Here is a 21,667-nt window from a genome sequence, read left to right on the forward strand (position 1 = left end):
GCTATCTCATTCATGAGCAGGCAATAACATACATGAAGTAACGAGAATCATCACAGGTTGGACAGATTCTAGGATTGTACTTGGAATGAGATAAAGGCTGAGTGAGGAATGCTAGCGGTTGATGTATAATATTGTTAGCTTTATCTCACACTAAATACTTTTACTGTTTTTGGAGAACAAGGTTCCAAAATTTAGTCCCGCAGGAGTCCTCCTAGGTGCCAGTAAATCTGCTGACACAGGGATGATAAATTTGAGCACCTCTGTATACCACCAGACTGAACCAGGATTGGAACCTGCCATGTTGGGGTCAGATGGTCAGTGCCTCAACATTCTAAGCCACTCAGCCCAGCTCAGTCGATGAAGCTATACGCATAAACTTACCTTGGTGATGGGGTCACGCGAGGCGAATGGATAAGGATACTTTACCCAGAACAATGAGGGATTCAGTCATAGATTTTAAAGGTAGTCAGATTACGATTACGATAGTTATATTCAGTGTGTAATGAATTTGGCAACAGACGTATAGAAGTAAATGGGCCCAAAGAACTAGTTACAAATAAGGATTGTGGAGGCGTTTTGTAAATTCACACATGCTTGTATACCGTTTGCTGAAATGCAAAACAGTCTTTACTTAAAATGAATGTAAGGAAAACATCTGACTTTAGTATTGTCACAATTTCTGAGATCTGGTGGACGCTTAAAGATATTTCAACATGACAAAAATTTGAAATCCCTTACCTCAAAGTGAATACAAAAGAGGGCATTAGGACAAGCATCTAGAAAAACATCCTCATTTTCAGATGATATGTTGTTAAAAAACACATTGTTTGAAAACATGGCATGACTTCAATTAAAAGAGTGAAGACATGTTTGTGATTGAGCAGACAGGCGTCAACTCCCATATCCTATTGCAGACATCACTACGAAATGGACCTCGTCCAGAGTGTGTGCCAGAGATTAACACTTCCGATAATACATTTCTTACAAATTCAAGCGTTCTACCATTAAAATCAAGAAACGAATTTTCTATACTTTCATAAGGGCAACAGTGTGCTGTTCACACAATCGAGCTACCACATATTTTGCAACAGTAGATTACCGACAACTCTGTCGTGCGCATCCGTAAGAACTGTGTGGCTGTTATACAAATGGAATTAACAGGTGTTTCCGATGATCACACCCGCTCAGCCACTCTCCAGTCTGAGCATTTATATTTACTCCGCGAACAGATTTCACACAAAAGAGAAGACCACATTCATGACAAAGGAAAGGCTGCCGTCCGGCGTGAGTTCTTTTGTGGATATTAAGATGACCCCTCTGGGAGAAAGTTGTACCACATTCATCACAAAGGAATGGCCGTTCACCAGAGTGAAGACGCAGGTGTTTTTTAAGGTGATATTTATGTGTGAATTGTTTACCACAGTCATCACATTTATGCTCACGCATTGCAGCATGTATTATCATGTGCACCTGTAGGCGCTTCTTCAATGAGAATGTCTTGGAACATTGGACACAGTGGAACGGCCGTTCGTTACTGTGTACTGCCTCGTGCGCTTTAAGACACGACCTCTGCGCGAATACCTTCCCACACTCATTACAGTGATATTCTCTTACTCCAGTATGTGTAGACATGTGAACCACGAGGTTTGCTTTCGAAGAATATTTACGGCTACATTCACTACATTGGTACGGCCGCTCTTTAGTGTGAGTTAGCATATGCCTGTTACGATTCTTCGATGTTAACATTTTACCACACTCTGGACAACTATGGGACCTCCGTACAGAGGGACATATTGTAGGTTCCTTAATGACAGATTTTCGATTATTACATCGGTTAGGCCACTTTTCGGAGGAGGATATTTTACTTTCATGTTGAACTTCCAAAGAAAAATTGCTACTGAATTCTTTATGATGATTTGGCCTTTCCCCAGAATGAGACAACAGATACTGATAATACACATTACTGCAATATGACTGTTCAATTAGCGTTGGTACTTGGTACATCTGTTCACTTCCCATTTCAAATACATTGCAGCAACTATCAGATGAATCCACCAGACTTCTCGTAAATACAGCATCATTCTCCTCACTGAAATACATAGAACTTACTGCATTTTCAGGAAACAGAACAAAATCGGATATATTGTATCTTGAACAAATCTCTCAACATACAATTCAAGGCAACTTGGCCACATGTGCACAACCTGACTGCACATTGTAGTATAGACAGATTAAGATTAGCTTGTCAGGCAAACATGCTGAACATTTCTAGTTTTTCATTCGTCCATTTGACCTCCTGAATATAAAATATATCTGCTATTTCTTGCTGGAATCCTACAAGTTTAGTATCACCTGTCCTAAGCCCAAAGTGCCTTATATCAAATCAGTTAGTGATTTCACATTTGTGCCTAATATAATTAAAACAATATGATTTCCCGGGACATAACAAAATGTATGTCAAGCTTACTGCCCCATAATTATCTGCTCTATTTTTACCAGCCTTTCCCTTGTACATTGGGGCTACTATTGCAAGTCCCCATTCATATGGTATTGCTCCTATAAGAAAACAGTAACCAAATGGTTACTTTATTACACTGTATTCCAACGCATTGTCTATAGTTCATCCCCAAGAACTGTAACAATCCCAGCTGCCTTTCTAGCTTTCAACTTTTGTATATTTGTGTAAATATCTATTACCATAGGTAAACTTCAGCAATTCACCGGTATGAGTTGTCTCCTCTATCTGGACATTATGCTTAAAGAGTACGTAATCAAACGTACAGAATCTCTCTTCCAAGCAACACAGCCAGATGAGAGGCAGGGTTGCCAATATTTCTATTTTGAAGTATACTCTCTACCTGCTTCAACATTGAGAAAACGGAAATCAGAGAGATGAACACAAAAAAATACTATTGTAGCATTCTCAATCATTGGGCCCTATTTAGTTTTCATTTACTTCCTTAATTTTATCCCTAAGAGGAAGTATTTCTAATTAAACATATCAGGTCCCTGTAAAAATGTTAAGTAGAGATTCTAATGTACTTTCAAACAGAAAAGCAAGCAACATACTATGTAATGAATAGAGCTACATGGTACAATTATCTGCAAATAAGCCTATTCTAAATATAACACATTAACTGAAACAACAGCCTCTTGGATCAGTTCTGGAGATGTACTCTTTTAGTGCCAGGCAAAAAATGTAAAGGTGAGGTATATGACCGAATCTCAGTTTTATTGGTTTCGTGGTTCTAGAGATATCAGCTGTGTCTCTTTGCTCATAGCAGCGATGCCAAATGAATGGGAAGTTGCAATAGTAGGCCCAATCCACTGCACAGATAATTAGAGGCCTGTCAGCTTGACATGTGCTGTTCCATGTCCTAGGAAAGCATTTCCTCTGATTATATTAGGCACATTTATAAAATTACTAATTTGATAGAAGGCAGTCCAGGTTTAGGAAAGTTTATTCCAATGAAGCACAACTTGTAAGATTCAAACAAGATACAGTGGATAGTTTACATTCAGGAGGTGTAATGGATGGTATCATTACTGACCTATCCAAGGCTTTTAATGGGGTAGATCTTAGCAGATTACTCACGAAAATGAGGGCTACTGGACTAGACAACAATGGTTGTATTGGTGGAGGTCAGAGCCAGTGAGTGGTATTTTGTATGTTTTCCATTGATTATTCGAGGTGACGAGATGGTTCAGAAATCGGTGTCTATTTTCATGATGAGATATGGGAACAAAGATTGCCAATGAGCTGGAGGAGCACAAGTTAAATATCAGAGGGCAGTAGACTTGACATTCAGACAAACCTACTGAAAGACTCCAAACTGCAAGGAGCTGTGTTTTCAATGACGTGACGGAGGTGAGAAAGAATAAACAAAATACAGGTGATGGAGTGTAACACACTGGATCAGTTCTGGAGATTGCCAGGCAACAATGTAAAGGTGAGGTCTAAAAGTGCCAGGCTGTTTTAACTCTTCATGGGCGGAAACATACATACGTTCCGTTTGAAAATTGCGGGTTCATTAGCCAAGGAGGTACGCAAATATGCTCAGAGACGGCAGGAGCTGTTCTCTCACCTCTTCTGGTGAGGGAAATCCCCACAGGATCTTGCTGAGTTTGCTATCCTGTTTGTGGGAGTTATGTAATACATACGTTGCATGACGCAGTTTTGTCATGTGCGTACTTAGGTAATTTTGTGGTTTTCTGGTAAAATTACATCGCGAGAACCGATGAGTGATGCATAGTGTCAATATTGGATGATACATTCCAAGAAGTGTCTGATTTTAGTGAATATGAATCTGAGGACAAAAATTCTTTCTACAGCTCGCTTGAGTGCAACAACGACACAAGTGACGCTGACACAGATAGAGACAGAGTGGACGACTGGATGTACATGAGTAATAGTGACAATAGTGACCCTGGGCCAACAAATATTATTCCCGTTCGTAATATTGATCAAGGGCCAATATTACCATAACACTTCGGTACTGATACGCTCCCTGCAGAATATTTTCCTCTATTTTTGGATGACAAAATATTTGATGATATTCTCTGTGAAACTAAATTACATGGGGACAGAAGGAAAATACAGGAAACACTGAACACAAAAAAATTGGCAGAATGAAGAATTGGCATCACTCAACATTGCGTGACATTTATTGGTGTCATCAACATGGGGCTTCACCCCTTACCAGATGTCAAAGACCTCGGTTAACAAAATCCAATTTTTTAGTGATGCTTTTTCTAGGGATGAATTTTCTGGAATCTGCACTTTGCTCATGGTGAAGGAAATATGTCTCTGAAAAAGGGTGAACACATACGAGTGTTCTAGATAAAATTAGAAAAAAATGTACATTATTTTATCAACGAGGTCCTGACGTTTCTGTGGATGAAAGAATTAGTTTCAAAGGAAGAGTTTCATTCATGATTTATAACTCAAACAAACCTACGAAATTTGGATTGAAACCTTTTGCTCTTTCTGACAGTACCAACGGTTACCTATATAATTTCATTCCTTATATGGGAAAATCTGACCTCGAAAACACAGGTCTTCTGAAGACAACTCAGGTTGTGAAAAGTCTGTGCTCATACTTCATAAAAAATTTCAATATTCCACCCTCAGGTTACCATATCTATACTGACCGTTATTACACCTAACCAGAGCTAGCTAATGAACTAATAGGTATGGGTATTGTCCCAATTGGTACTGTTATGGCCCCTGAAGAGGCATGCCAGACAAGCTCAAATCTGGCCATGTAAAGAAAATTAAAAGGGGGGATATAATCAGCTGCCAGAAAAATGAAATGCTAGCCCTTGCATGGAATGATAAACACGTAGTGACCATGTCACAGGGGTGAAAAAATTGCAGTCAAGGAAGTTGACTCTAAATATCCCAACCAGACACCTGTCTCCAAGCCCGATGTAGTACTAGACTACACTAAAAGCATGGGTGGGATTGACAGAACTGACCAATATGCTGCAGCATACCTATTCATGAGACGGTTATTGGTTGTTTCGCATACAGTGGACTTCAGTTAGTTCCAGTCTTTCATATCACTTTGCAAGATGTCAGTTGCAAAACGTTCTTTATTCTCCGACAGGAATTGGGAATCAGTCCTTGGTGGAATTGTGGTAGAAGGTATCTTTCATTTGGGCAGTAATCTGGTCTTTATTTGTGTGAAGAAATGGTCAGAATCAACACTCCAACCTTTACGAACTCTGACATTCATGATCTCTTTCCAGCATTTTACACTGATTGCAACATTGTAATCAATGCTCCTGAATAAGATTCGGAGAGGCCAACCCTTAAGGCGTTTAGTCTTCACCCCTAGTAAATTTCCTTACTAGTTCGCATATGATGATAAACAATGATGCAGATTTCGCCACCCCAGGGAGTATCAAATCTCCCATCACCAATGGTGACGCATTCAGGCTTTCGGATTCTGGGGAGCCTCACCTCAACATGTAGGGAAAGTCGGAGTTTACCAATATCACCAACCTATTGAGATCCAAAACTGTCACACACTTTGGAACCGTAAATATTCAAACCCACTGTAAGACCCGAAACTTAAGCAATTGACCAACATCCTGCATAAGTGCAAAATTGCAATAACAGCAGTCCAAGAAACCCGATTTACTGATGATGTGGCTTTTGAGTCAGAATGTTATAGAGTGATTAAGGGGAAACCAGCATCTAAGAACACACATGGTTCCAGCATTTTTGGTACAGCCTTTTTAATACGACGTGATACAATGGATTCTGTCATCGGATTTACATCAGCTAGCGAACGCTTCTCTGTGTTATCTCTAAGATGTGGCAACAAGGGATACTCTATTGTAAATGCACATGCTCCAGTTAATTATGACAATAAGAAGAATCCTGAAAAGGTCCAAAGTATCTGGCAGATGCTAGAAGACGACATCGGTAAGATCCCCAGTTACCATGTCAAAATCCTCGTAGGTGACTTCAATGATCGACTGGGAAAAGAACGACGGTACCAAAATAATATACTGGGGCCTTACACAGCACATAGACGAGCAAACACAAATGGGAAGCACTTCACTGAACTGTGTAGGCTATATCAGTTGAAGATCATGTCCACAGTTTTCCCCACGAAGGCAAAATATCAGACCACCTGGCAGTCACCGAACGCAGCTATAGGTTCATTTCAAATCGATCATGTTGCAATCAGTGTAAAATGCAGGAAAGAGATCATGAATGTCAGAGTTCATAAAGGTTGGAGTGTTGATTCTGACCATTTCTTCACACAAAGAAAGACCAGATTACTGCCAAAATGAAAGATACCTTCTACCACAATTCCACCAAGGACTGATTCCCAATTCCTGTCGGAGAATAAAGAATGTTTTACAACTGACATCTTCCAAAGACTGGAACCAACTGAAGTCCAACATATGCGAAATGACCAATAACCTTGCACAACCTCAAAGGAAGACTGAATGCGATCTTGGAGTTGATGAACGCGCCGCAGCCTGGATGAAGTGGTACTTGACTAAACGAAAGGAAGACTGAGAGGATTTCAGAATGATGCGGAAACTGTCGAGTTAGACCATCAGATGTGTGAAAAGATTGTACAATCACTCAAGACTGGAGAAGTTAGATGAAGAATTCAAAATGTACAACACTAGAAACGTTTATTGGGCCTTCAAAGAGGAACTCTCGGGGTATAAACCCCAATGCCTTCACCACCATAACGTGGATCTTTTGGCGAACTACTTTGAGAAGTTGGTCAATTGCGAAGAGGCCACAGAAAGATTACCTGTTGAAGATCCTCCAGAGATACACCTCCCATCTAACCCACCAACAATGCAGCAAGTTGCTAATGCCATCAGACGTCTTAAGAACTGCAAGGCACCAGGGGAAGATGGCATTGCGGAAGCTCCAAAAACAGGTGGAAATAAGATCACAGAGGCCATACACGAGATCTTGGTCGACCGCTGGGAGACTGGCAGGATCCCTGATGACTGGACATCAGCTATCAAACACCCTTTACATAAGAAAGGTGACCTAAGTGATGTCAACAACTACTGAGGGATATCTCTGCTATCGGTAGCATACAACGTGTTATCAAGGATTTTAGTTTTTACTGGACAATGTGGAAAGCCAATGTGATTGAACGATTGGTGAGTATCAAGGAGGATTTTGGCATGAACGGTCCTGTACCAAGCAGATCTTCAACCTAAAAACCATTCTTTAACTAAAAAAGTAAGGAATATGAATATCGCTGTGGTTTTCGTCGACTTTAAAAAAACTTATGATTCCATCGACCACCAGACACTTTTCTCCATACTGCAAGAACGAGGTGTCCATTACAATGTACACACTCTCATCCAACAGACTCTTTTGGATACAACATCTAAGGTGAAGTTCAGGAGAGAAATATCTCGGAGTTTCAAGATAAAAACTGGAGTACGACAGAGTGATGACCTCTCACCCATTCTATTTAATCTAGTGCTTGATACATCAAGAACTGAGAATGTACACTGAGAAGTCTAGAAATCAAACCAGTTGCCATTGGAGCCGGGACCCGAAAGATTGAGATCAGGTGCTTAGCATTCGCAGATGACATTGCAATCCTAACCAAACACTCTAAGGATGCTGTCATTGCTATCGCAGCCCTGCACGAGATAGCGGTGAAGGCAGGATTACAGATATTGTATGACAAAACCAAGTACTTTCAGACTCAGCATCCCGGAAACCTCCCTTTGAAGACCATACAAGGAACGATTGGGAGAGTCAATCGCTTCCACTATCTTGGTTAATGGGTCCACCCCAATGGTAGAGATGGTACATCCATCTTAGAAAGATGTAACAAACTCAGTGCAGCATACCAACTATCCTACAACCATTATAATAAGACGTACACTTCAAAAAATGCCAAGATCTGTCATTACAAAACTGTTGTCAGACCACAGTTTTTGTACGCCTCAGACACCCTCCTCATGAATGAAAAAGGCACCATGGATGATCTAGAGAAAGCCGAAAGACGTATCCTCAGGAAAATTCATGTACCAAGATTGCTTCCAGATGGAGCCTACAGACTTAAATCGAACTCTGAGCTGTATCGACAGTTAGAATCAGGCAATACCAGCATGCGACGTAGGAGGCTAAAGCTCTATGGACACCTACAACGAATGGACAACAACAGGCTTACCAAGATGATCTTCTCTTTGGTTAAAAGCTACAAGAGTGGAAGCTTGTGGCTTAATGAAGTACAGAAGTACTTGGATTCGGCTGGGATTTCAGACAGTGATATAGTAGATTGTTCCAAATTTTGTGATATGGTACAGTCTTGGACCCCACCACCGAGAGTCCCTGTAAGTCAGAAGCCCCTTTCACAGGAGAGAAAGGAGAAATTATAGCAGGGCTCAAAAGATATTGGGAACGAAGAAGAGCATCAAGGATGAACTAGTCATCAGCGCTCCTTAGAGGGCTTAAATCAATAATAATAGTTAATTAAAAGAATTTATTCAGGAAAAGAAGTTGGAAAATTTAATTATTCCTATTACCACATGCTTACAAATGGAGTAAAACTGAACACTGAAGGGCATACATACGTCATACAAGAACCACGAAACACATTTTGTTTGTTCTAAAAATACCTGCAGGGGTGTCAAAAATCCAAAATTCTAAGATCCTGATATTGAAAAATACACCAACAATTGCAATCAGACAAGAAAACACAATTAAATGATGAGAGTGAAAATAAACAGCCATACAGATAATGATTTGCGGGTCAACTGGTGATCTCTCTGACTTTGCGGACAGTGATTCCAATCTTGGTCACGAATCAAGTGCCGATTAGCAAGTAATAGTGATCATGTTGATATTAATAATGACTGGGAAGAAAGATCCTGCACAGGCTCCACAACAGATCCTGGACTCATTAGTTGTTTAATTTCCTCCTCTTTAAACCAATCTTCTTACACTTCAATAACATGATTTTATGATTTGTGTGTAAACAAGTCAAGGAGTTTTAAACATAGCTTGAGATTACTGATAAACAGAAAACAAAAGAACATTGTCAGAACATGGTAGCATGAACTCTGTTTAACAGTTGTGCCAAGATTAGGCCACCATTTTCAGTTCAGAAACCTATCAAAGAATAAAGAAACGAAGCGTCTCTCACAGCGACGCTGACTAGTTTGGTTAGTTTATTTAGGATCGCTCACAACGACTCTGGCACTAACAGAGTTAAGCCACTTAATCCAATGATACAGTCAGCAAAATCATGATCAACAAGACATCCAGGAACACATACAGCAGTATGGAGAACAAAACAAGAATCACACTGGCTCAGCTACCTAGTGGTGCCATCTAGCCAGGTTGCTGATCATATTATATTATGGCCAAATTATTTTAGTTATGCAGGGTAACACTGGGAGCACTTATCCATAGTGGAAGCTAGTGAACAGGTAAACTGCAAATTCATATTGTGGGGGGTTAGGGTTGTAAAACTTACTTGTCTCCTTCCTTGAAGCAAGGAACAAGCGGAACTGGGTGTTCTTCTACGAGTATTTCATCCTTAACATCTGCAAAGTGCTGTAAGTAAGAAATATGGAAAGTAAATTAAGAAATACAGAATAAACAGATAGGTAGAATAAAGATGCACAAGACACAGCTGACAAAATAAATTTCATACTTGCACAACAAGAATATCATAATTTATTCTTCCAAAGTAAAAATAAGAAAATTGAAATTAAGCACATAATTATATGAAGAGATAGGGATATGAAAAGGAACACATAATGAAATGAAATGAAAATGGCGTATGGCTTTTAGTGCCGGGAGTGTCTGAGGACATGTTCGGCTCGCCAGGTGCAGGTCTTTTGATTTGACACCCGTAGGCGACCTGCACGTCGTGATGAGGATGAAATGACAATGAAGACAACACATACACCCAGCCCCCGTGCCATTGGAATTAACCAATTAAGGTTAAAATCCCCGACCCGGCCGGGAATCGAACCCGGGACCCTCTGAACCAAAGGCCAGTACGCTGACCATTCAGCCAACGAGTCGGACACATAATGAGATAAGAGCACTGGATGAGAAAGCAATGGAAAATGAAAAAAAACTGAAAGGATAAGTACCATCTCCACATCTCTCGTCTTCCCTTCCCATTAGATCCTGTCATCGTGATCTTCCTATCCTATTCTGTGTTCTGAAATTACCTGTCACTTGTTTTTTCCTTAGTAGTACCTGTGTTCCACACACATGACTCTGATCGTCAAGCAGACATACTTTGGATGTCATCGAATTTCTTTAGGATGTGCAGTCTACACATGGTCATTTGATGGATGTTTCTTTGAATATACAGAGTCTGCAGGCTTTATCAATAAGACAACATTTTTATTCAGCTTCTAAAGGCCTCTGTGCTGGCCCTGCAGTCTAGGGATAGCAAGGACACCTTATAGCCAAAAGACCCAGACTGATGCCCAGCCAAATCAATCTGAGGGCTGGTTCATGGTCCAATTGGCCCATATGAGAATAATTAAGGAGTTATCTGACAGTGAAATAGTGTCCCTGGTCTGGAAGTCCCGAAATAACAGCCAAGAGAAATTGTTTTGCAGATATTAAGCTTAGCAGCAGCAGCAGTGCCCATCACAGCTCTGGCATCATGGGGGTGTTTCTTAACTCTTTGATGATGAGCGGCATTGAGTTCTAGTGCATATATACGCTTCAACGTACTACAAATATTAGCACAGTGCTGGATCACATTCTGCAGTGGTCGTAGTTTATTAAATAATACAAGGTAACAGCACATCATCGGAACCTAATTGTATTACGATACTAAGTTGGTACTACCGAGGCAGCTTCAAAGCCGCATGGTCTCGCATGGCCGACGACTAGAGACAATTTCAGTAATTGATGTATTTTTTTTATTTCTCAATGATTACTATGTATGTTGTGTTCCATAAATGTATCATGGTGTGTGTGACTACATGACTTTTCCAGTTTTTAAAATGGAATGTGAGAATTTAAAAATTCAAAGTAGAAGAATGTTGTATTAATTTATTTATAAAAGGTAGTGGTTTTCATCCAATTTTGAAAAACAAAGTATCTATGCATGCGTAGCTCAAACATTGCTGAATCCAAAATAGGTTTGTGACTGTAAGTAAGGTTATCAGTTATTTTTGTATACAAAGACAAAGTCACCTCCATACAGGCCATGAAGGCCCTTGGAGGAGTGAAAGGTAAAGGCTTCAACCACTGTTAACCACGGCACGTGATGGGATAGAGTGGTTAGCTCTATGTCTGGCCGCCTTTACCTCCAGGAATTAACCTGGTACTCATTTTTGGTGTAGGCTGAGTGAACCTCAGGGCCATACGCACCTCTGGAAGTGGAAATCTCATTTCTTAAATTTTATGACTTCCTGACAGGGATTCGAATCCATGTCCTTCCGGGCGAACCGACCACGCCCTTACCGCCTCGGCCCGGCAGCTCCTTATTTTTGTATACAACACACTAAAATGCTCGGTCCACAGTGTAAGGTTCAATTTCACCTGCTCAGTTTTCAATGGCTCTGTTTGGATAGTTTAAAACTACGGTACCTGATATGATGGCCAGAAAAGCCTACATTCAAAAAACATATTTATGGTATCTCTTGAGAAAGGAACTTCTACCCAAGTGAACCTCAACTGTTCCAGAAATGGTGAAAATAACTGTCTTCAATAGAAAAATGGTCAACTGAATTCTTCAACCTAAAACCTGGTAATAAAAGTTGAAAGAACATAACTAATGTATAGGAGCCATAATTTTTGGTAATAACAATACACACAAACATTTTCATATCCTCTTTCTTGCCTAAATATGAACTTCTGGATACTTGAAATACCGTATTTTAGCAAAATGAACTTGTGAAATATCATGAAATCTGATTTATTGCACCAATTGCACAAATAATCATGAAATATATCCCAACTGGTTAAAAAATGCAAAATATTATCGAAAAACCTCTCAAAAAACGTTTAATTGCTTGTGAGATCTTGACTATTGTAGTTTCCATCTCAGTTGCTTGATAGTGTTGTATATTCTCTCATAAAAATGCATGCAGATCGATGCGCACTGTGTACCAGAAGTATGTGTATTCAGTTTTGCAATTTTTAAGACAACTGATAAAAATGATGTCTGTTATAGATTACATCATATGGCGTTATGATCATAGCAAGACAGGTCATAGATACAGCAGTGCACATTATGATCTTTTGCATTGCAAGTTCACTACTGATGAAACTTTATTTGGCAAATGTCCAGCATTGAACTATAAAAATGCCAAAAACTAAAGTCGCAACAGTTTCTTCGAGGGCCGGCGAATACAACGGTGACGGGTTCTATGTATTTGATGCTGCAAGAAAGATACTAATGTGTAAATAGTGTAATATTCATATTAAGTGGGAGCAAAAGAGATGTGTGATAAACACTGCAGGGAATCAGAAGTGTATAAAAAGAAGAATAATGAAGCAAATGAACATAATTCTAAGTGGTAAATAACAAGCGGTGTTACTCAACACATCGCAAAGGAGTTGAAAACTGACAAAGAGCTATTTGTAATATACACAATAAAATCATTCATGCAAACCAACATTCATCTTGAGAAATTGGATAATCCTGGCATGAGGGAGTGGATGAACAAGTATATAAAAGGTAAGATAAATAATTCTGTCTTTATTGTAAAATATGACTGTATTTGTAGGTCTATTGTAAATAAATCACCAGGCTGAGTAGTAATAATGTTCTTGTTTTTAAGTCGCACTGACTAATTTTACAGGTTTCAGAGTCCCGGATATGTCAGGATGTTGTCCTGCAGGAGTTCTTTTACATCCAGTAAATCTACCGACAGGAGGCTGACATATTTGAGCACCTTGAAATACCACCGGATTGAGCCAGGATCGAAGCTGTCAAGTTGGGATTAGAAGGCCAGCACCTCAACCGCCTGAGCCACTCAATCCAGCACAAACAGAAGGATGAAATTTATACAGTAAATTGTAATCATTATAATATCCTGGGTGTAACTTAGAACCCTTATGCCAAACGCATATCCGCATACCTAAGTCCACCTTCATGAGCACGCTGCGAGCTCAAAAAGAGGATAATGAAGTGTTATGTCATCCTCATGCTAAATGGAGTACAGGCCAAGATGTTGCAGTATCCACAGAAAAGAGATTTCAAGCTTTCAAAATGTGGATATAATGGCAAATGTTGGAAATCTTGTGGATGGAGCATGTTAAAAATCAGGAACAGGTCCAGAAAAAGGAGCTGTCAACCTGAGCTCATCAATACAATTAAAAGCAGGAGACTGGAATATATGGGTCACATTATGAGGAATCATCAAAAGTACCGTCTGCTACAAGTAACACCTCAAGGCCAAATTTAAAGCAGAAGATGAACATCTTCTTTTGAAAGTTTGAAAAACTGGTTTGCTATGTTCACCTTGGAGCTTACATTTATTTCAAACCTCAAAAGACAGCCATGCCCATATCCAAAATATCCAAAAATTATGCTGCAAAAAATTGACAATCTCACAATAAAAACAATCCTTCTGAAACCTTCAAATTGTGTGCTTTAAAATGAGGGGCCACCCACTGAAAACACTTCAGCAGTTTTTTCACAATTTATATTATCAGAAAACAAGTTATCAAATTATTAGGTTACCTCAAACGTGTTCAGTTGTGCTTGTCCTGGGTCTGCCAACTCTGATTTAGTTTCTTCTTTTAAATGTGTCTTCTCTAATACAAGTTCACAATGGTCCTGTGGAAATGTTAATATATATTAGGCACATTCTTCTGACACATCTGACAATTTAGTCAATCAGAAAATTTACACGTGAAGGGTCTTTAAAAATGTCAGGAGAGTTGCTCAGGAGGCAAAAAGTGTCCCTTTTCAACACTCAGGATTACTTTTCAATAGTGGAGCAATTATATAACAAAAAAAAAAAAGACCTTCTAAAATAACTCTGAGAAATCAGGAAAATGTACAGACGTACTGATAATTATTCTGCTCATCATAAACAAACCAATTCTGAAAAATTCAGAACCTCAAATTATTGTACATTACTGTTATCATTTACATGCTGTACTGGCAAGTATAATTCAGCAAGAAATGCATCTCTTGTATGATAAGTCCACAGCCTGAAGGCAGGGAAGATCCTCAACAGATCTACCATCGGCTCTCATTTCTTTGAAGAGACAAAAGAAGACTGAGAGAGGCGAGTGTGAGGACTGTGGGTATGAGTACGAACTATGGAGGATAAGACAAGAGATAGCAAGTGTGAGGGAGATATTTAGACTTGTAATGGAGGAATGAAGATAGGTATCCCTCAATCAACGGACAGGATACCATACATAGGTAAGAGGGAGGGGAACGAAGGGAAGCAGTTGTGAAAGAGAGGTGGGCTAATGTTTTAAGGCCAAGAAAAATGAGGATATAGGATTTTGTTCAGGGAGTGGTCCCAGCAGAGGTATCACGAGGAATCGGTATGAGTCACTGCAGGTAGATCAGCAGAGAAGATGGCGATCAAGTAAGTCTTACAGAAGGGGGGAGGGGGTGAAAGAGCAAATGGACCAGTAGGAAAGGGAAATGCAGAGTAGAGGATAGAAAGAGGGAGGTGGAATGCAGTTGTGAGGGGGAGAAAAAGGAGGAAGTGGGTTCTCGTGGCATCAGGGAAGTTAAGAGAGATCAGGGGAAGAGGGGGAAAATAAGGAGTGTGGGATTAAGACTTTGCTTGTGGGTCACTCAATTGCTAGGCATATGGGCAAAGTGTATGAAGGGAAAGGAATCAGGGTAGTGTGTTATCCAGGAGTTAAGTTACTGTGGAGGAGACTAGGATAAGGAGAAGGTACAAATAACATAAGGCAAGCGGCAACCAGTGCTAACATAGTTGGCATTGTCTGGGATCTAATTACAGCAGAATGAAATAAGTTTAAGGAAACAGAGGTTGTTATTGGTGGAATACTCTGTAGGAGGGGTACTGACTAGAGGGTAATTGGAGGTTAAAATGAGAGTATAGAATGGGTATGCAGAAAACTGGGTGTGAGATTAGTAGATCCAAACAGGATAGGGAAGAACGCTGAGACGACCTTCACTTGAACTATAATGGTACATATAAGTTAGGAAGTTCATTCAGAAGAGTTATAGAGAGGTACAGGGTCCTTTTTTTAGCTCTGTGTGAGTGCCTGGGGAGCTACACAGAAAGACGACATCATGGCCAGGTGACTCATTTCCTTAGAAATATATTGCTGAATGTCTGGCTGATGTGATCTAATGCAGCAGCAATTAAGTGATTGATAAGTCCTGTACCTTCACTGCAATAGTTTAGTTTGACATCTGTTCTATTGATAGTATGTTCAATGAGTTAATGTGAAATAGTGTACTTTCTGTATAAATACAAAAGTTACAGTGTATTTAATGAGTGATGTATACAGTATAACAACATGTAGCCACTGTATTGTGCTATGAAAAGCATTCCTCTATTAGAGAGTGCTCCTAGCAGCCTCCATCCCCATAGGAATATGGTATGTTATTTAGCGAAGAAGTTCCACACCATTGAGTCCACTCTTAACAAGAAAACATGCAGAAGACCAACTGTTTTAACAGAGGAAAAGCTTGATAAAATAGAAGCTCTTTTGAAAGGAACTCCCAAATAAATCTCTGTCGTGTTTAGCAATACAAGCTAATATGTCATTACTTCTGCCCACAAAGCAACAGAATTGTTAAAAGCCAAACCATAAAAACCCACTGCTGCCAAATATTTAAGAAGGCCTGTCAGATTCACTAGGATTCAGTATTGCAACTGGCTGATACAGTCTGATCACGATGGGTATGTTGACCCAGAACTTTTATTTTTTAGTGATGAGGCATGGCTGAACTTAAGTGGCTACGTGCACAGGCAAAACAATTGTTACTGGAGTGTAGAAAATCCTCACCAGCTGCATGACATCCAATACTTAATGTAAAAATAGGAGTTTGGTGCGCAATAAGTGCTTGCAGAATTATTGGGCCGAAACAGTAAATGCTGACCGATATATAGACCTCACTCTCAGGCCAGTCTTTCAAGAGCTGATAGAAGAAAAAAGGAGTAATATTTGCTCCATGCAAGATAATTCGATGGCACACACTGCTGATCGATCTATGGAGATGATACGGGAAGTTATCTAAGACTGTCTGGTTAATTATACCGCTAGATATCCCTATTTAAATACTAATGATTATTACCTGTGGGGGGTTCTGGCAGGTCAACTGCATGTGAACAATCCTCACATAAGGGAAGAATTACAAGAGAACATTGGAAAATAATGTAAAACATCACATGGGCTGACATTCACCGAGTGTCAGCGAACTTGTTTACGAGGTGTCACATGTGTTTGACAGCTGCGGTACATTTTGAACATCAAATATATTGCCAGGTAGGTTTTAGACTAATAGTTTCACTAGAACTAGTTTACTATAAATGTAAAGTGCCGCGATGTAGTGGAGAGGAAAGGTGTACATTATAACGACTAGCAACAGAGTGCCCTTGTTCCAGATCTGACATGCTCTGAACGGTGCTATAACCAAAGATAAAAGGAAGAGGACACTGAAAATTCAAGGAAATGGGGTGGACTGTTGACGTATAGGAAGCACAAAGGCAAGTAAGGATGACAATAAATTGTTAGTGTTAAACAGGAGAAGTAATCTAAAGAAAGGAATAGAATTTAAAAATTTGAATCATAGCTGAGAAGTGATAATATGGGTGCAGAAATTTTCTCATGGAATAGGAGTATCATGGAGACAGGTTAGGAATGATAGAAGCAGAAGTATTAGGGTGTCCCTTATTTTTCAAAGTTTTAATTTTGCAATGCATAGGTTATTGTTCTATTCATTTGGGTCTAAAACACCCGAAAACCCTTTTTTTCCTTATTTGGAACAGTGCAACCCGTGCCAACATACGCGCAAACATGTCCATAAAACTTGCATCACAAGAGTGGCGCGCACTCATTGTTATTGTCATTTAGTTTTTGGTTATCGGGCAGCTAGCACAGATTGTTTTATATTTCGAAGATGTCAGTGGAACTAAGGAGTAATAAAAATAGTATTTTCTTGGTTGGTGAAGTAAATCACCAAATAACAGGCACAAAATTACCATCCAATCGTCAAGTTCTGGCAGATCTATTTTTCAACATACATGAGGTTAAGTTGACTGTAAGTGAAAGCACAAATCTTGTCATTCGGGAGTGCAATATATTCTGGGAAAAGGCTAGAATACCTACCAGAGCTGTGCCTAATTGTGTTAAGAAGTTAGTGGATATTTATCAGGTCTGGCGAGAACTGCAAAAAAATAGCAAGGAGATTCAGGATTGACATAAGCGCCGCAGGGAGAACTTTAAACTTGAATTAGATAATTTATTCGTTATCGCACATGCTGATGCTCGTGAAAGAATAAAAATCAAAGAAGATAAAATATTTTTGCAAAAGCAAAGAGAGCCAGGACGTCCGGGGTGCCTAGCGGGTGTTACAAAATGTTGGCTGAAATTGAAGAAAGGGCCAGACTGAGAAAACTCACAGAAGATAAAAGGAGACTAAAGCAAATGCCTTCCGGGAGCTTATTGGAATCTGCAAATTTACAGACCTTTGATACACATGAAGACGTAGAAGAACAATCCACAAGCTCTGAAGAAAGCCTGGAAGGGTCTCTGCCATCCACATCTCAACCTGTAAGTACTTTAGCTACGTCGACAAGAAGAGGAAGAAAATATTTTATCACATCTAAATTAGCTGCAACTTTACACAGATGTCAACTAAGCATCTGAGATTCTGTTTATATAATTCAGTGTGTAGTAGAAGCACTTCGTCTTAGTTCTGACAATTACCCGATCAACAAGTCTTCTATTCAACGCATTCGAACACAAATGAGAAAAGATAGAGCGGGATCCACTAAATCCGATTTTCAGAATAACGTGCCCAAAGTAGTTACTGTTCGTTGGGATGGAAAATTGTTACTTGCTCTGGACGTAAGAAGTTCTAAAGAAGAACACCTACCAATTATTATTTCATATGACGAGGAAGAACAACTTCTTGCTGTGCCGAAGTTAGACAACTCTTCCGGCAAAGAGCAAGCGAAAGCAGTATCAAATGTCCTACATGACTGGAACCTGGATGATAACGTACAAATAATGTGCTGTGATACAACAGCATCTAATACAGGACGCTTGAACGGAGCATGTGTGCTTTTAGGGCAAAAACTAGAAAGAGAGTTATTACTCTTTCCTTGCCGCCATCCTATTTACGAACTGGTGCTCAAAAGTGTGTTTGAATCAAAGATCAAACAAATCACTAGCAGTCCTGATATTCCGCTGTTCAAAAAGTTTAGAGACAACTGGAAGAATATTAAGCCTAGTGCCATCGAACCGTCCATTGATTTTGTCCAACAACATCTCTGTGAGGCAAATAATATTGAATATGAGCTCGGTATTGTATTGTTTTTCTGAGTGGAGACATTAAAAATAAAACCAAAACCAAAATCTGACCTCCTGGTGCAATGCATCAAGTACGATGGAAGGCAAGAGCTATTTACTTGTTAAAAATGTGTTTACTGCAGTCCCAGTTCAAAATGAGCACCAAGGAAAAACAAGCTTTACAAGATATTTGTTTATTTGTTGTGGCAGTTTACGCGAAGCAGTTTGGCGATAAAAGCGCCGAATCAAGATTTTTGTTTTTTAAAGTCCTTAAAAGATTACGAGAAAGTTGACAAGCTGATTTCCAATGCGGCTTTAAACAAGTTCAGTCAACACTTGTGGAAATAGCCATCCTTTCAATTTTTGATGATGTTGATGAGCAGACCAAAGGAAACATTGTAGAAAACTTACAAAAAAAAGCTTTGGTGATTCTGGAAAGAGATATGTTCCATCAAAAGAAGAGATGTCTGGCTCTCTATATGGTACGTAGTAGACTAGAAGTGTTTAATCTGGTATTTAATTGAGAACTTATTTGTTTTATTTATAGGCACTACAAGTATTTTTTATCTTCCTTCAAAAAAATCTTTGAGTAATTTTGTTTCTGTCAAGAGTAAAGATTTATTTTCATGACTGAAACTTGACAGTGGTTTCCTACAAGAAATTGTATCTTCATGGATAGACAACGTGGCATTTGTGGAAGCTAAAAAGAATTTTTCCACCTTAAAAGCAGTTAATGACACAGCTGAAAGAGCTGTTAAACTAATGACAGACTTTCATGGTTTGATTACTACAGATGAAGAACAGAAGCAGTTCTTATTACATTGTGTGCAAGAACATAGAAAAATTTACCCAGACTGTAAAAAAGAGACTTTGAAAACAAAATATCCTAATGAATAACTATAAAAAAATTTTTCATTTATTGAAACCCATGGGTTTCAATAAATGAAAAAAAAATTTTTCCCTTTTAAGGGACACCCTAAGAAATATTCATACTGGTCAAAGGAGAAATTTTAATCTACGAAAAAAGTAACGGAAGTGGAACATAAAATTCTAAGTGTAAGACCTACCTCTAAAGGAAATAGGCAACTTGATATTTTTGGAGTGTATAGACCCGTAAAGGCTGGCACTGATGATAATGCAGAATTATTTGATTTACGATAATCAGATGCACCTACCAAACATTACATGGGATTGAAATGCGAATGACAGAAAGCATGACCAACAAATGGTGAATAAGTTATTATGAGAAGGACAGCCGAATCAGAAAGTGATGGAACTAACTAGAGAGAATAATATTGTATATGGAGTGTTGATAAAACGAGGTGAGCTTTATAGAGAAACTGAAGTGATAGATGGAACAAGGGATCATGAAGCTGTCTTTGTCAGAGTTAAAAATAAATGTGATAGAAAAGAATGTCATAAAGTAGGTCTATACTGGGCGAGTTGGCTGTGCAGTTAGGGGCGCGCAACTGTGAACTTGCATCTGGGAGATAGTGAGTGGGAGCCCCAATGTTGGCACCAGTGAAGATGGTTTTCTGTGGTTTCACATTTTCACACCAGGCAAATGCTGGGGCTATACTTTAATTAAGGCCACGGCTGCTTCCTTCCTACCAATATGCCTTTCCTATCCCATCATTGCCATAAGACCTATCTGTGTCAGTGCAACGTAAAACCAACTGGATAAAAACAGGATTATTACACAATACGATATCGCTCATAATAGAGACGTGAATAATTTTTAAAAAGCAATTATGATCAATAAAAAATGGTAAATAAACATGCAAACAGCGCATGAGATGGGTTCAAAGCCATTGTGGATGGGGGTGAAAACAAGTATGTACCTTTAAAAGTGGTAAGAAATGGTAAGGATCCATTATATTATAACAGGGAAATAAAGAGATTAAGGAGGAGGTGCAGATCAGATAAAAGTAGTTAGGAATTGTTGCGGGAGGAAGGAGAGATTGAAGGGGCTTGCTAGAAAATTGAATTTAGTAAGAAATGTCAGCTTAGGAATATGATGGCAAACATAGTTGGCTGCCATATGAATTTCATAGAGCAGTGAAAGGAAATCTATTAATTAAGGCAAAAGCAGTTTCCAGGTAGGATAATTTAGGGATGAGTTAATGAAGAAAGAGAGTCAGTTAGATATACGTATACACACATAGTTGGTTATAAGGATAAAGTCCAGATGGAGGAAACAACTAAGATTTGAATATTAATGAAATATACAAATCAAAATCTCTTTATTTGCAAATGAGGTGTCTACCTCGGTGGCAAATGGTACACTAAAATACTGTCAAGCACTAAATATTAAATTAACAAGAGAAGAAAATTTTCCTATAATACAATATTATACAATTTACGCTAACAATTTTTTCTATTAAACACACAGCTCATCCTTAATAAATTTATATTGTTTACAAAATTCTACATATAATATCTCCTGTACTACTTACAAATATAGTCATCTGATATACAGTATGTGGAATTACTTCAAATGATACTGTACAACTGGTATAAGATTAAAATTTACATTGCATTTATTTACTTTTTCTTTTCTTTACCCATTCTGGAACCTAAGTAGCATAACGACCTGCTGCGTCTTAACCAGAGCCCCTTTTACCACCACTTTTCAGAGTTCCTGAAGGGCCTTCACAGCTACCGTAGCGGTCCCAGGGCCCTCGAAGTCCCCACTGTACTTCACCCCTA

The 21,667-nt window shown here is 39.1% G+C and overlaps 1 protein-coding gene across 5 annotated transcripts in view; it reads right to left on the reverse strand.

Annotated features, from left to right (window-relative positions):
* The window catches only part of LOC137498978 (zinc finger protein 852-like), a 54,363-nt gene that overhangs the window by 6,057 nt on the left and 26,639 nt on the right, over positions 1-21,667 (reverse strand). For 3 of the 5 annotated variants that reach the window (XM_068226937.1, XM_068226939.1, XM_068226938.1), the window contains 3 exons: positions 14,181-14,276; positions 9,990-10,069; positions 584-2,089 (listed from right to left, as the gene is read on the reverse strand). In XM_068226937.1, the coding sequence (XP_068083038.1) occupies positions 1,141-2,089; positions 9,990-10,069; positions 14,181-14,276 (1,125 nt within the window). In that variant the 3' untranslated portion in view covers positions 584-1,140. Of the gene's footprint in view, positions 1-583; positions 2,090-9,989; positions 10,070-14,180; positions 14,277-21,667 lie in introns of those variants that run through there. The other 2 variants (XM_068226940.1, XM_068226941.1) reach the window with 1 other exon arrangement.

Source organism: Anabrus simplex, chromosome 3 (genome assembly GCF_040414725.1).
Source record: "Anabrus simplex isolate iqAnaSimp1 chromosome 3, ASM4041472v1, whole genome shotgun sequence".
NCBI classification, from domain to species: Eukaryota; Metazoa; Arthropoda; class Insecta; order Orthoptera; family Tettigoniidae; genus Anabrus; species Anabrus simplex.